The sequence below is a fragment of the Eptesicus fuscus genome, chromosome 18, assembly GCF_027574615.1.
Source record: "Eptesicus fuscus isolate TK198812 chromosome 18, DD_ASM_mEF_20220401, whole genome shotgun sequence".
Taxonomy (NCBI): Eukaryota; Metazoa; Chordata; class Mammalia; order Chiroptera; family Vespertilionidae; genus Eptesicus; species Eptesicus fuscus.
In genome coordinates, this window is record NC_072490.1 from 8,340,530 (window position 1) to 8,356,777 (window position 16,248).

Consider the following 16,248-nt stretch of genomic DNA (forward strand, 5'->3'; position numbering starts at 1 on the left):
GGAGATCGGCACCCCCAGGAGGTGAGGCGGGACCCGCCCAGCCGCTCCCGGGGTCCCTGGGAACATTGCATGCATGGGGTTGCTGAGACCCAGACCAGGCCTCTGGCCACAGATTCATAGCTTCGCGGAGACCTAGGGCAGGGATCTGCCTCATCTGCAGAGAGACAGAGGTTCTGCAGTGCCCCCAAGACATGGGTGGGCCCAGCCAGGGATCAAGGGGCATGGAAGGACTCCTGGCAGAGGGGCAAGGACCCTCACCCCTGAGGCGGGGGTTGAGGGGTGGTGCCACCTCAGTGGAGGGGTGCTGTACTGCAGGGTACTGGACTGACTGATGTGATTCAGAGAAGCTCCCAGTGCTAACGGGCCTCGCTCAGGCGGCCTTCACACTTCAGAGGCAGTGACTCCTGCTCCTGCCTTGACCCAAAAGTAAGCCCGGGGTGCCCTGCCCCATGGCAAAGCATGCCTAGGTAGTGAGCGCGAAGCCTTCCACCTGCTCCAGAGAAGTGGGGGCAGTAAAGAATGGGGGGAAGAAAGAATGTGGAGCATCCGCAATGAAAAGGTGCTCGAGAAAGAGGCTTGGAAGCCTGACTGGAAGGTTTGTTCTGTTTGCCGGGCGACTGCCCCTTAGGAAGCGCAAAGAGCATGGCTCTGAGGGCTTCCTGTGTGCTGAGTCAAGTTCCACAGTCAACTGGAATTGGCCTCAGTTTCCTGGTCTATAAAATGGATAAAGTGTGTCCCAGTGCCTTCACTGAGCTTTGATGGCCAATTGAGATACTATATAAAGAAAATGAGGGAAGAAGTGAGAAAGAAAAGGAAGGACAAGCAACACAAAAGAAAGACTGAAAGGAACCTGTAAACCCAGTGTCACTTAAATAGGGAATATAGTCAATAGTGTTGTAATGTTGGTATGATGCCAGGTGGGTACTAGAAATATTGGGGAACACTTTGTAAAGTATATGATTGTCTAACCACTATTCTGTAACTAATATAAAACCTGAAACCAATACAAAATAATGTTGAATGTAAAGAAATGAAAATTGGAGTGAAATTTTTATAAATTTCAGATTTTAAATATAAGCTGTAAAGGAAGGAAGGAGAGAATAAAAAGTGTTTTTCATTTTACCACTTCATTAAAAAGACAGTTGTCTTTATATGGTGCTTTTATACTTTTCTAAGTCATTATCTCATTTTAATTTCCGGACAACTTAAAGACAAGATAATTATTCCCTCCACTATTCAAAAAAAGGAAATCTTGGTGCCTGGTCCTAATGATTCAATCGTCAAGCCCTTATTGTAAAGCAGGGTTAATAAAATTTTCTGTGCAGGGTCATATCTATACTAATAAAAGCCTTGGGGGTGATCAGGCCAGCAGGGGAGGGTATTTGGGGGCAATCAGGCCTGCAGAGGAGCAGTTAGGGGGCAATCAGGCCAGCAAGGGAACAGTTAGGGGGCAATCAGGCAGGTAGGTGAGCAGTTAGGAGTCAGTGGTCCCAGATTGTGAGAGGGATGTCCAACTGCAGGTTTAGGCCCGATTCCACAGGGATCGGGCTTAAACCTGCAGTTGGACATCCCCCGAGGGGTCCCATATTAGAAAGGGTGCAAGCTGGGCTGAGGGACACCCTCCCCAGTGCACAAATTTCGTGCACCGGGCCTCTAGTAATTAATATCCAGTGAATTGGGTATTATATATATTATACCCAATAAAAAGTTTATTTAAAAATGCTCCTTAACATAATGCCTGATACATAGTAAGTACTCAGTAAAAGCTAGCCATTATATTAACAAGCTGAGGTATGAAACAACTTCTTATGCATGAACTGTAGTCACCACAAAATCCATACTCTTAAAATTGCCAATAAGATGAGGCACCAATTTCAGAGCATTGAAAGAGGGACAGATTAGAGTAGAGAGGTGGAGACAAATGAGCTGTAAGAAATAAAAAGTAAAATTAAAACTGACTTAAAAAAGCACAACTAAGCATCAGAATCAGGAATAACTCAGGATTCCTTTAGAACATTACTTTTTGACAAGAGACATCTAAAAGAGGATTTTGTTGCACTAGCCGGTTTGGCTCAGTGGATAGAACGTAGGCCCACAGACTGAAGGGTCCCTTGTTCAGTTCTGGTCAAGGACACGTACCTGTTGTGGGCTCGATCCCCAACCCTGGTCGGGGTGCGTGTGGGAAGCAAGCAATCGATGTATCTCTCTCATCATGATGTTTCTCTCTCTAAAATCAATGGAAAATATCCTCAGTTGAGGATTAACACACAAAAAAAAAGAAAAAGAGGATTTTGTTTAAAAATAGTACTGTGCTTAAAAAGATAGATACTAGTATCATGTATTTCTACCCAATTGGGTTACTCCCTTTCCCCTCACCCACCCACTCCCGGTTTTGGCATTTAAAACTTTTGCTTAAAGAATTAGATTTTCTGGAGTGCCTCATTCTACAAAAGTGCTGGGTCTAAATGAAGTGTTTTTGCATTATAGGGGCATAAATTGTACATGTAAACATTGAGAAAACTGCTTACATTTCCTAATTTTTATTTTTAATTCTTCTTTCCAGGAAGATTCCTGATGCTACACCCATTGTAAGTGATCAGAAACCATCTGTGTCAAAGTCTGGACGGAAGATTAAAGGAAGGGGCACAATTGTATGTTTGTTAATACTTTTTTTCTCAAATTATCTAAGCAGTAAAATGTTTTTACCTGTAGGCAAAATCCTAGTTTTAATTTTAGGTAGAATCCAAAATCTGTTCAAGGTTTTCTCCATAACTATGGGAAGATGTTGCTGTTAGGGTTCCCTGCCATGTTTGAATGGGTTTAGGTATGAAATGAACATGTGAAACAATCAGTGAGAAATCTTAGTATGTTGAGTACTCTAGGCCAGTGGTCGGCAAACTCATTAGTCAACAGAGCCAAATATCAACAGTACAAGGATTAAAATTTCTTTTGAGAGCCAAATTTTTTAAACTTAAACTTCTTCTAACGCCACTTCTTCAAAATAGACTCGCCCAGGCCGTGGTATTTTGTGGAAGAGCCACACTCAAGGGGCCAAAGAGCTGCATGTGGCTCGCGAGCTGCAATTTGCCGACCACGGCTCTAGGCTAATGAATGTAGCCATTAGGACTTCAAGAGGAAATTTTCACGTGTGATTTTAGGTGAATCTCAGCCATTCCTGTTTTTTTTTTTAGTTGCTTTTGTTTGATATAACTTTATATCATCCTCTTGCCACTTCAGTCATTATTGCCTTTGAATGGGGTCTGAGATCGGGTCTTACACCTAACTGTCCTATAGCAGACTAATTGAGGAGCATTTTTTAAATAGTTATTCCTGTCTTTGTTTTTAAAGCGCTATCACACACCTCCAAGGTCAAGGTCCTGCTCTGAATCAGATGATGATGACAGCAGTGAGACTCCTCCTCACTGGAAAGAGGAGATGCAGAGACTGAGAGCATACAGACCTCCTAGTGGAGAAAAGTGGAGTAAAGGAGATAAGTAAGAGCTTTGAGTACTCGCACAATCCCACGTCTGCCAAATTTTAAGTGTTAAGTAGATAGAGACTTACTTTTAGATTTTTCCTTAAAGATTTAAATTTAAAATTAGACAGTGACCAGAGAACACATTTGGGAATACTTGGCAAAAATAGTGCTATTAACCAGGAGGGCTGATGGCCTTGGGGTGCTTTTAATTCAAAATTTTCCCCCACAAGACTATTGAGTCTCTCAAAGATTTCTTGTTCAATTTTAGAAATAATCAGGACTTAAAATTATATAGCAGGTACTTTCATAGCCAGGTCTCTTAGTCACTGACGAGTGAATTGGTAGATAGGAAAATCTGTACCCAGTGTGTGCATTAACTTCCAACCCCAGGGACTGTTCTTCTTCAAAGCGACACCCCACAGTGGAATGCTTATTTTAGAAATGGGGCTGGCCTCAGAATAGCTAGTGAAAATATACTTAAAAAAATGAAAAATACCAATGGGACCCTCTCTAGTTGTTCATAAAATTCTCTTTTTTGGTGTGGGCATCCCGTAGCATGTTTGAAATTGGAAAGGAGGAAAAAAGTGTGCATCTGCTGTGTGGAAGAGATTTAGACACAGCGGTACCGTGAACTCTCGATTTTGAGCCTGACATTACTAGTGAGATTTAAAGCCTGCATCTATTTTCACGTACTTTTCCTCAGTTTCTGTAGTAAGTAGTTTAAACCTTGGAGGAAGATCTTGATTACCTCTGTGAGGCTGAGCTAAAATGATAGTCTTGCCAGCTTTTTAAGCACAAGAGGTTTCTCTTCTAGTTCAGGCATCTATCCTGTATGCAGGGACTCCACAGGATTGTTTGGGAACTGAGTTTGACATTGTTCCTGGAGGCAGAGGGTTATCAGCTACTCACAGTCAGGAACATGGTAGTCAGCAGTGCTCTTGTGATTAGTTGGTTTGGTTTTCAAAACCATTTTACATTTTCTTATCAAATTTGAAGTTCTTTGCTTAGCTATGGAAAAAATCCTTCTGTAAATGGCTCTGTTAGCAGTTGCCCCTGTGTCTGCAGTTGTAAGGTCAGGATCAGGCCAGTCACTCTGATTTACCCTTCCTGCAGGCGCTTAAAGTGTTGATGGAGCCAGTACTTTGTCATTAACTAGGCTTTTGTCAGTGCATTTGTATGGACAACAAATGTCTTTTAATTTTAACACATAGAAGCCCTGGATAGGTAACTCAGTTGGTTAGAGCATCATCCCAATATACTAAGGTTGCAGGTTTGATTTCTTGTCAGGGCACATACAAGAAGCAACCAATGGATGCATAAATAAGTGGAACAACAAATTGATATTTCTCTATCTCCCTCCCCCTTTCGTCTCCCTCTTCCTAAAATCAATACATTAAAAAAAATTTTTTTAATATAGAAAACATGCTAGAAGTAATGTATGCATATTATGCTATTTTCTATAGGTTAAGTGACCCCTGTTCAAGCCGATGGGATGAAAGAAGCTTGTCCCAAAGATCGAGATCATGGTCTTACAATGGATATTATTCAGATCTTAGTACAGCAAGACACTCTGATGGTCACCATAAAAAACGCAGAAAAGACAAAAAGGTTAAACATAAAAAGAAAGCTAAAAAGCAAAAACATTGCAGAAGACACAAACAGACTAAGAAGAGAAGGATTATTGTACCATCTGACATAGAATCCTCGAAATCTTCTACCCGACGAATGAAGTTCTCTTGTGATAGAGAAAGGAGATCTCGTTCTTCCTCGCTATCCTCTCATCACTCATCCAAGAGGGACTGGTCTAAATCTGATAAGGGTGACCAGAGCTCCTCCACCCATTCCAGCAGAGACTCATACAGATCCAAATCTCACTCCCAGTCTTACTCTAGAGGAAGCTCAAGATCAAGGACTCCATCGAAATCCTCCTCACATTCTCGAAGTAGATCAAAGTCCAGATCTAGTTCCAAGTCAGGGCACCAACGGACAGCATCAAAATCCCCAAAAAGAACAGCCTCTCAGCTAAGTGAAAACAAACCAGTGAAAACAGAACCTTTAAGAGCAACAGTGCCACAAAATGAAACCATACTAGTACAGCAGCCAGTGGTGGCAGAACACATTCCTGTGATCCCACTGAGCGACAGTCCCCCTCCGTCCAGGTGGAAGCCTGGACAGAAGCCCTGGAAGCCCTCTTATGAGCGAATTCAGGAAATGAAAGCAAAAACAACCCATTTGCTACCCATCCAGAGCACTTACAGTTTAACAAATATTAAGGAGACTGGTAGTTCATCATCTTACAATAAAAGAGAAAAAAATTCAGAAAGTGATCAGAGCGCTTATTCAAAATACAGTGATAGAAGTTCAGAAAGTTCCCCAAGGTCAAGGAGCAGATCCTCTAGGAGTAGGTCTTATTCCAGATCATACACAAGGTCGAGAAGCGTAGCTAGTTCACGTTCGAGGTCTAGGTCTCCCTCATCTAGATCTCATTCACGAAATAAATACAGCGATCGCTCACAGTGTAGTAGATCATCTTCATACTCTTCTGTTAGCAGTGATGCCGGAAGACGAGCAAAGAGAAAATTTAGATCCAGTGGGAAAAACAGCACTTCAAATAAAAGTCAGAGCAGCAGCTCTGAAAAGGCACCTTGCAGTAAATATACCAAAGGCAGAGACAAGTCTTCGTGCCGGAGAAGGTACAGCGAAAGCAGGTCATCCTTAGATTATTCTTCAGACAGTGAACACTCGGGTGTTCAGGTGACACAGTCAGCCCAGGAGAAGGAGAAGCAAGTCCAAATGGAAATGAACAACAAACGAGAGAAAAACAGAGATGAAGAGAAATCCAAGCCTGCACGGGAATGCCCGCGTTCAAAAAAGAGAACCTCGAAAGAGAATCTTTCTGATCACTTTAGAAATGCCAATAAGCCCAAAAGGAAGAATTATGCTGGGAGTAAATGGGACTCTGAATCGAATTCCGAACGAGATGTAACTAAGAACAGTAAAAAGAATTCCCTGCCATCTTCTGATAAGGAGGAAGGTGAGGCCACATCAGATTCTGAATCAGAGTTTGGTGAAATTCACATCAAAGCCAAACCCACAGCAAAGTCTTCAAGTTCTTCACTGCCTGATGGTGATGGTGCTTGGAAGTCAAGCAAACAGCGGTCATCAACCTCTGATTCTGAGGGGTCCTATTGCAACTCAGAAAACCCTAGAGCAAAGCCAAGGAAGCACAAACACGGGTCAAAGGAAGCTCTGAAAAGGGAACACACCAAAAAAGTGAAAGAGAAAATGAAAGGGAAAAAAGACAAAAAGCATAAGGCCCCAAAACGAAAACAAACATTTCACTGGCAGCCTCCACTAGAATTTGGTGAAGAGGAGGAGGAGGAGAGTAATGAAAAGCAAGTGACTCAGGAGTCACAGGAGAAAAAACAAGCTTCTGAAAACAATGAAACTACAAAAGAAAATATTCCCCAAACTGAGAAGCCCTGTGAAGACGGCAGCCTTCCAGATAAACAGAATGCAACCACGATTTCATCAGATACTGAGCAGCCTGCTAACGATGAGAGTAAACTCAGCATTTCTCCCACACCTTTAGCTACTGAGGAAAATGTTGCTAGTTCTCCCCCAAACATTCAGCACATTGAAGAAAGTGTCCCAGGCGGAGTGGAAGACATGTTTCAAGGAGATGACAACATGGAGATTTGTACTCCTGATAGGAGTTCCCCAGCAAAGGTGGAGGGAGCATCCCCTCTAGGAAATTCAAGGCTTGACACCCTGGATACAGGCATTGTGGGAAAGCAGGGAAAGCAGGCAGAGCATCCTGCGGCAGAGGTGGGGCAACAGGAAAGCAGCGTGTCTGAAAGCCCCACGGTGCAGGAGGTGGGGAAACCCGACAGCAGCTCTTCGGGCTCAGCCAGTGCTGTGGAAAGCACAGTGAGGAGGGAGGCGGCCGAAAGGGGTCAGGTCAGCCTCCTGGATAATAAATGGAAGCCCCTGCAAGGGGTGGGAAACCTGGCAGCACCGACGGCTACATCCGGTGCTGCGGAAGTTAAGGCATTGACGGCTGTGCCTGAAATGAAACCACAAGGCTTGAGAATAGAAATTAAAAGCAAAAATAAAGTTCGGCCTGGATCCCTCTTTGACGAAGTGAGAAAGACAGCACGCTTAAACCGGAGGCCAAGAAATCAGGAGAGTTCAAGTGATGAGCAGACACCTAGTCGGGATGGTGACAGCCAGTCCAGGAGTCCAAGTCGATCTCGGAGCAAATCTGAAACCAAATCTAGACATAGAACCAGGTCCGTCTCCTACAGTCACTCACGAAGTCGATCTCGAAGTTCCACATCCTCTTATCGGTGAGCAATGTTCTCTTTCCTTTTTTTTTCTCCAAAAGAGAGTGTTATTGTTTAGCTTGGAAGAACATCAGAATTAGGGACAAGATCACTATTTCCAAATACCTGGAAGGTGAATAAGGAGAGGTCTTGTGCTGTGTGACTCAGTAGATTGAGGACACGGAGTAGATTTCAGGGAAGAAATTGGGCTCATTGTAAAAGGCTCTCACTTGCTATTAAGCTCCCTGGCAATAGAAATCAGTTGCTATGCTAGGTGGCAAGTTGTTCATCTTTAAAAGTGCGAAGCTGCTCTCTCACCTGTCAGTGATGAATCCTGAATTTACAGTATAGAAAGGATTAAGAGAGTATCAGTCTAACCCTCCACTTCACATACATGGGCGATGAGGACCAGAGAGACAAAAGTTGCCTGCTCAAGATGAGCATCTAATTGTACATATATATTTTTAAGTACAATTGACATTCAGTATTATTTTGTGCTAGAGGCCTGGTGCACGAAAATTCGTGCATTCAGGGGAGGGCAGGTTCCTCAGCCCAGCCTGCACCCTCTCGCATTCCGGAACCCCTCGGGGGATGACCACCTGCTGGCCTAGGCCCGCTCCCCAGGGGATCAGGCCTAAGCTGGCAGTCAGACATCCCTCTGGCAGCCTGGGAGCTCTCGGGGGATGTCTGATTAATGGCTTAGGTCTGCCTTCCCATTTATACTCTGATAGCTCTGAGCTGTTGGTGATGCTGGCCACTCCCATTTAGTACCTTCCTACCACTGCCTTTGGGGTGCGTGATATTTTATTTTATAAATGAAGACAGTGAGGCATAGAAAAGCTAAGGAATTTGCTCTAAGCTGAGATAGCTGAACTCTGCCTCCCTGTTTTGGTTACCCACCTAGGCCTGACGCCCCTACTAGGCTGTGAACTCATTCAAGTCAGGGAATGCCTTGCAGAACATCTTGGTCCTATCTAAAGCTCCATGGACACATTTGGTCCACATCTTCTGATCTGCCTAATCCTGTGTGCCATTGCCAGCTAGGCGATCAAGGCAGGGGCCCCCGGGGGGAGGTTATTGGCAGTACAGTCACACCACAGCTATTGGACCACTAAAACATGATCGTATTTTTTGTGTATTAAATAAAAAATATAAATAGCCCTGGCTGGTGTGGCTCAGTTGGTTGGAGCATTGTCCTGTACACCGAAAGGTGGTGTTTCTCACATTTATGTTTCTCTCACTCCCTCCCTCCCTCTCCCCCTCCCTCTTTCTTCCTCTCTCTAAAACCAGTAAACATATCCTCGGGTGAGGATTGAAAATATACATAGAAATAAACATGAGCTCTTTGAACCCGGGGAAGTGTTTTAAACATGGACGTTTTTGACAGGACCAAACATCAGGGACCATTTGGTGTCAGCCAAGTGGACATTTTGATGGACTAAATGTCTGCTAATCCAGAGACTGCTCCCTACTCATATTCCAGTCCCTCACAGAGTCTATTTTATAAGTGTTTGCTGGGTAAATGACTAGAATCTTATTAGGACATAATGTGCTCAAAACTGCATAAAACCTGTGAGGTATTACATTACATAAGTAGCCTACACTAGGGCTATTGTCCTGATCCTGAGTGACACGTATGAACTGGGGAGAAGGGCAGGGGGGGTTAGGTGAATGCAGAGGGGTAGGATTGCATTGCTTGAGTTTTTGTTTGTTTTATTAAACATTAAATAGATATACAAATAAAATAAGTGATTAAGGTATAAGAAGTAATAAAAAATGTCATCTAACTTAAAATATAGAGCTTTGACCTCCCTGATGTAGTTCTACCCATGCTACCCTACTTTCTCTTTTCTCCTAGAGTTAAACATTATTCTAAACTTTCCTTATAGTTTTGTTGCCTTTCTTTATGGTTTTACCATAAATGTTTCTATCCTTATACACTGTTGCTTTTGCATGTTTTCAAACAAAGTGTGTGTGTGTGTGTATATATATATATATATATATAGTATATATGTGTGTGTGTGTGTGTGTGTGTGTGTGTGTGTGTGTGTATACTGGGTAAATGACTAGTGTGTATATATATATTAGAGGCCCGATGCACAAAATTCATGCAAGGGGCTCAGCCCTTGCAGCCGCGGCAGCCCCAGCTTTGTCTGGAAGGTCGTCCAAAAGGTCGTCCAGCTGTCCGGTCTAATTAGCATATTATGCTTTTATTATTATAGATATATAAATGTTCTACATTTGCCTTTTCACTCAACATTATGTTCCAGAGAGATAGCTCAGTTGATACACAAGGCTGTAGTTAATTATTCATTTTCCTGCTTTAGAATTTCATTATAAATCTGTGCATTGATTTTTTTAACCCATTCTACCATTAATGGAGATTGGATTGTTTCCTCTTCTGGTATTAATAATAAGGCTCCTGCAGACATACCTGTACCAGCCTTTCCTAGTTTTTCTTTATTTCATTCTGTGCACTTTAAACCCTTATTAGCTGTTACTGCCATACCCACTGTGAGGAGTTGCCTGAGAGATCTTTCCAACGACCTTTCCTCTTCCTGTGTTTTCCCCTTCCTGCCCTCTGAGTAATTAAGTTTAACAGCATGGGGAGTTGCTATGATTAGTTTTCCACTCTTCGTTGTAGATCAAGAAGCTACTCTAGAAGTCGGAGCAGAGGGTGGTATAGCAGAGGCCGCACAAGAAGCCGGAGCAGTTCCTCCCGCAGTTACAAAAGTCATAGGTGAGCTGGGAACCCGCCCTCCTGTGTGGTCTCCATCCTGTCATTGCTGACGGCCAGTCCAGCTTATTCCTCATCTGGTTCTTCCTTTCAAAGAGCAGTCAGCTTCTTACTGGCTGTTCTCAGGATGGGATCTTCACAGAATGAGGAAAGGGAAGCAGTAGAAATATTTTAATGAGGCCCTGTGACCACTACCTCCTCCTCTCCCGACTCACAGTACATCTTCCTTAACCACATCGCGGTCACCTCTTGACGTGGGTGAGAGATTGGCCGAGGAGGAGTTTTAAGGGGGGAACCAGAAGGAAAAAGTAGGCCTCTCGGGAATTTTCCACGGCTGCAACTTCATTTTACGTATAAGTGTCCTCCCTGGGCAGACCTTCCTCCCCCACCCAGTTAGAGCCTCCCCACTGACTTTCTTTCTGTTATTAGTGAATTTATTGGCGTGACAGTGGTTAATAAAATTATACAAGTTTCACGTATACAGTTCTACAGTACATCATCTGTGTGCTGTATTGTGTGTTTACCACCCCAGGTCACACAGTGACTTTCTTTAGGTGCAGAAAAGCAGAAACTTAATCTTTCTTATGAAATCCAACATGCTTTTTAAAACATCCAACATGCTTTTGAGATAAAGACAGAATCAATACAGCTGCTGGATGTCATTTTGTTTTCTTCTTGATGGGCAAATAAGTGTCTAGATTTTTGGTGTAGCCTGTCCTGATCCCTGAGATGACAGTCCCTCCTGTGATTACTACTAGGACGTCCAGCAGGAGCAGGTCCAGGAGCAGCTCATACGATCCCCACAGTCGGTCCAGGTATGCACAGGGACTGGGCAGCCACCTGCGGGGCAGAATCGAGAGGCCTTGTTTTATAAAACCCTTAATTCCCTTTAAAATGTGTTGGATTTTATTGAGAAACTTAAACACACATATTTGTCTCATGAAATCATACCCTTTCTAAATGAGGTCTTTTTGACAGTTTTTTTCTGTTGGCCTATTGTACTCTAGTGTCCAAAGGGACAATTGATGTCAAATTGTAATGGCAGGTGTTTATTGAATATAATTGCCTAATACCCATCAGATTCAATCCAACTAACTCAATGTTAATTTTGTGATATTTTTCAATACAGAAAAGAATTAACATTTTTCTGTTTAATATGGTAAGTCTGATTTGGGGAAGTTGTTAAATGTTTTCAGTACTTGTTATGCACATGTGCCTCACACCGTCAAATAGTGCCCATGTTCTAAGAAAACATCCTGAAGCTCCTAAAAATGAGTGGGAATATGAGTGTTTGAATAGGAAACCTTAGTGCTTGTTGTTGCTGTTAAAGCAGGTCCTACACTTACGATAGCTACTACAGCCGGAGTCGCAGTCGCAGCCGCAGCCAGAGGAGCGACAGTTACCACCGAGGCAGAAGCTACAACAGGCGGTCCAGGTGGGTCCCTCCCCAGGACACGGCACGTTCCTGTGGGCACTTGGTGTGTGAGGCGATAGACTTAGGAGAGAAAGCATAATCTTCTTAGGACAAATCCTTTTCCTCTTCATGAATTTCAGCAACCCACAGGCAGCTCCTAAATGTGGCCTTTGTATTACGAGTTGCCAGGGAATGTTTGTTGGTTATTGTTAATGTTGACTCTAAAATGGATTTTTAAATATTCACAATGCAGAGGGTGGTGCTTTAGAAGGAGTAAAGAGAGAAGTCCACCCAAAGCATGGCCCGCTTTTTAAAATAGGGCTTGTTGCTAGAAACAGCAAAGCCAGTTTGTCAATTTTTAAAAATAAATGTATAATAAAATGTCATAATTATTTGCCTAAACAGCAGAATTGAGGTTTGTATCTTGTCATTAATTTGGGGGAAAATGTGTTTTTTATATATTATATTTACAAATATGTTTTATGTAACATTTTACCTAGCTAGTACTGCAGGTTGTTACGGTGACTTTTTGTCATGTCCCTTTCCTGGGGACTTTCGGTCATGCCCTTCCCGCACCCACTGCAGGGACAATCGGTGACCCTTGTAGAATATCATGCTTTGTGTAATCTGGACACTTCCTTGTTTGAAGCTCTTCAAGGGCCCCGTCCGCACTGCCCTCCGGCACAGGTCCAGGTTCTAGCATTGCACCTGAGGCCTCTCCACCCACACCTCCAGCCCAGGCTTTTCTATCTCCCCCTTTAATGTGCTGGAACCTTGGCTTCTGCCTGGAGACACCCACGCCACTATCTCCCCTCCTACCTCTTGAAATGGCCAATCCCCACTTAGCCTGCAGGTCTCCACTGCAGCCCACTGCCCCCGAGAAGTCCTCCCTGACTGCTGACCCTGAGATATGCCACCCCCACCCCCGGGCACCTGATTTGTCTTGCCGCTCTTCTGTACTATCCTCGAGCCCCAGGGAACAGTACTTGGTCTACTTTTGTGTGTATGTGTGTGTTCCTAGTATCTAGCAAAGTGACTGGCTCTCAGTGAATATCTTTCAAACTAACTGGATGGTGACCATGTCCTCTTGACTCACGATCGTAATGCTCCTGTCCATGCCCCACAATCACACCCCTCACTGGGCACCATTTTGATTTCCATACCCCTCACTTCCTCAGTCTGATGAAATATTGATGATTATTTGGGTAGCATGGAAAATTACTCTGCTCATTTGCATGAGTAGATTTCAAGGAATTTTACAAGATGTAATGTTTCTTTATTTTATTTAACCTTGATGTTACTACTATCTCATTGAAAACATTTCTGAAAAATCCAGTGTCACCACAGTCAGCACCCCACTGGTCCACCCACTGCGGTATGCCACATCAGTGCTGCTTTCAAGCCACTCTTGTAAATAAGAAGCTACATCCCTAGTAGCCAATTTTGCTCAGAAGTTAGAGCATTGGCCCACGGACTGAAGGGTCAGGGGTTCAACTTCAGTCAAGGGCACATACCTCAGTTGCAGACTCTATCCCTGGCTCTAGTCGGGGTACATGCAGGAGGCAACCAATCGATTTGTCTCTCTCATGTTGATGTTTCTGTCTCTCCCCCTCCACTCTCTCTAAAAATCAATGGAAAATATCCTCAGGTGAGGATTAACAAAACAAAACAATCTACAAGAGGAATTCAGAGGGTTGACGGCTAAAAGGTGTTGTGTGTTTGTTTTGTTATACAGGAGCTGTAGATCTTATGGCTCTGACAGTGAAAGTGACCGAAGTTACTCTCATCACCGGAGTCCCAGTGAAAGCAGCAGATACAGTTGAAAATGTCCCCTTTTTTTATACGAATTATATCTTATTTGTAAATAACTGGTAACTTAAAAGTTTAAGAAACTTAATGGCAGTCTGTTGTTCTATTTCAATATTAGAGCTGAACTTCAAAAATAGGCACTTCTTAATTGTTACTTGTTCATTTACTTGTGTTCAAAATTTAAAATACAGATATGTCTCCTAAAAATATTTTTATGCCACATTTTACAGTAGCCAGCTATGGAAGTGAATTTCATTTTCTTGAATCAAGAAACCATGAAATTTTAGTATAAGTTGCAGTATTATTTTAGATAGACATTTTCTCTCCATCTCATGTGTTCCTTAGAATGCAGGGTTTTTTTGCCCATTTTTCAGGTTCAGTATTTGCTGCCAAGCACAGACCTGTGGAGAACTATTAAAGGTGGCCAAATGTTTATATACCAATTACAGAGTCTAACACATACGTGCTCTTAAAATCAAACCACCTAGATCGATACTGATGGTAGCCAGGAGCATGAGGTAGTGGCTTTGGGGCTCTTGATTCATTCCTTCTGTGTTGTCTCAGAGGATCAGGAAAGGGGTCATTACACAGCCCGCTGTCTGTATTACTTCATGTTGGCAGGCGTGGCTAAGAATGAATCAGCCTTAACTATGGTACCTGCACTGGCCAAAGCTCCTAATGGTTCATGTGCTTTCTAGTAAGTACTATCAGAAGTTTGGACTGTAAAACCGTTCCACTCAACTTCACCCTTTGGTGCTTGGTACCTTTTGGTGCCTCTTTAAGCATTGTTCTTCTATACTATATGTTAAAAATTGTTTTTACTCACTGGCACCAGACATGGTTCCTTCTCAGCTGTATTCACTGAATATTAGGAGGGGTTCTCTCAGGCCACGATGTGTGCTGGGGGTCTCCTGGGCCAGGCAGGATTGGCAAGAGGGGTTGTGTGGCCACTCAGTCTCCTTGGCTGACATGTGTGCCTCTGGAAGCGGGGATTGAAGAATGGACTTCAAAAGTAACACCAACATCTACCTGCCTCCATCCCGCACCTTGTGCGGGGCTTCTAAGTCTTTCAAGTAAGAGACAGAGCAGTAGTTGGATGGTTCTAAGTGGTTTTCCTGTTTCCGCTGTGGCCACACTGACTCAGTGAAGCCTTGGTGACATGAGGAAAACCAGGACAACAGACGGGGAGAGATGTATGGGACTGCATAAATTACACGTTCACAGTTTGGGGTGGTTCCTCCAAAAATGACTTGACCTGTAAAAACCGGTGTGATTTTTTTCTTTTTAATCTAGTTGGAGTTTTTTCCACAAGTGTACTTAATCACCTTAGTGCCAGTTTAGTCCAGTTATGCAGAAGAAATGCATATGGGAGTCTGATGTAGAACTCTGTGCCATCCTACCCCGGGCCTTGCCTGGAGTACTTGGGATGTGGGGAAGAGCCCTCAGTTGGAGGGATTGGACAACCCTTGAAGGGTGGAAGGATGATCTTGGATGTATTCAAACCATTACCCATAAAAGGTTCATTAACAGGGTTACGAGGTCAGTTGTTTGCCAAGTTGATAGATAAGAGTACATTAGAAAACAGGACCTAAGTCAAACAAATGTTCTTGCTAGTAAATACAAAACATTAGGTGAGTCACATGAGGGGTTTTCAAAAGTTGCCTACAATGGAGAATATTGCTTTAATATACTCAGTGGGGAAAATAACTGCATTCAGAACCCAAACAAAAACTGCCAAATCGAATTATGTTCAGGAAAGTTACCCTTGGACAGTGTGTTGGTTTTCTATTGCTTTGTAAATAATTCCCCCAAATTTAGCAGCTTAAAACAATACCTGTTTCTTAGCTCCCAGTTCTGTAGCTCACAATCTGGCGGGTATGGCTGGATTCTCTGCTCAGGGTGTCACAGGCTGAAACCAAGGGCCAGCAGGGCAGCATTCCCCTACGGGGCTCTCGGGAAGCTGCTTCCATGCTCCTTCAGGGGGTTAGCAGTATTCCGTTTCTGTCGGGGCCTCTCAGCTCCTTAAGGCTGGTCGAATTCCTTCTCGTGTCCTCCTCTCCACGTTCAAACCAGTGATGGCCATCGAGCCCTCCTGCTTCAGATCTCTCCGCCTTCCTCCTGTTTTAAGGTTCATGTGACTAGATCCAGCCCACTGAGCTAGTCTCCCTTTTTTAAGGTCATAGAACATATTGTCACAGGAGCGGTCCCTTATTCACAGGGTCCTGGATTGAGGCATGGATATGGGGGTCGGCGGGGAGGCACTATAGAATTCTGCCTACCACAGGCAGTAACTTCACCCACTGGGGCTGCGGGTGGAGTTTGATCCTGAAAAGGTGGGCCCTGGAAGCCTCATTTGTTTTCTCCATTGAGAAGAACAGCCCTTGGCTGCAGCCTTCAACTTGTGTGTTTACTGAATGAACTACAGAGACAGTTTTTCTTCCTAAGGGGATTATTCTGTATTTTAAGTTATTTTTTTAATAAAATT

At 43.5% G+C, this 16,248-nt stretch overlaps 1 protein-coding gene across 1 annotated transcript in view; it reads left to right on the forward strand.

Annotated features, from left to right (window-relative positions):
* Window positions 1-15,606, forward strand: part of NKTR (natural killer cell triggering receptor) — a 46,466-nt gene extending 30,860 nt beyond the window's left edge. Inside the window, exons 11-17 of the mRNA XM_054729503.1 lie at window positions 2,564-2,651; window positions 3,349-3,494; window positions 4,942-7,827; window positions 10,448-10,543; window positions 11,299-11,355; window positions 11,874-11,975; window positions 13,690-15,606. Coding sequence (XP_054585478.1) covers window positions 2,564-2,651; window positions 3,349-3,494; window positions 4,942-7,827; window positions 10,448-10,543; window positions 11,299-11,355; window positions 11,874-11,975; window positions 13,690-13,777 — 3,463 coding nt within the window. The 3' untranslated portion in view covers window positions 13,778-15,606. The remainder of the gene's footprint in view (window positions 1-2,563; window positions 2,652-3,348; window positions 3,495-4,941; window positions 7,828-10,447; window positions 10,544-11,298; window positions 11,356-11,873; window positions 11,976-13,689) is intronic.
* Window positions 15,607-16,248: the final 642 nt, after the last annotated feature.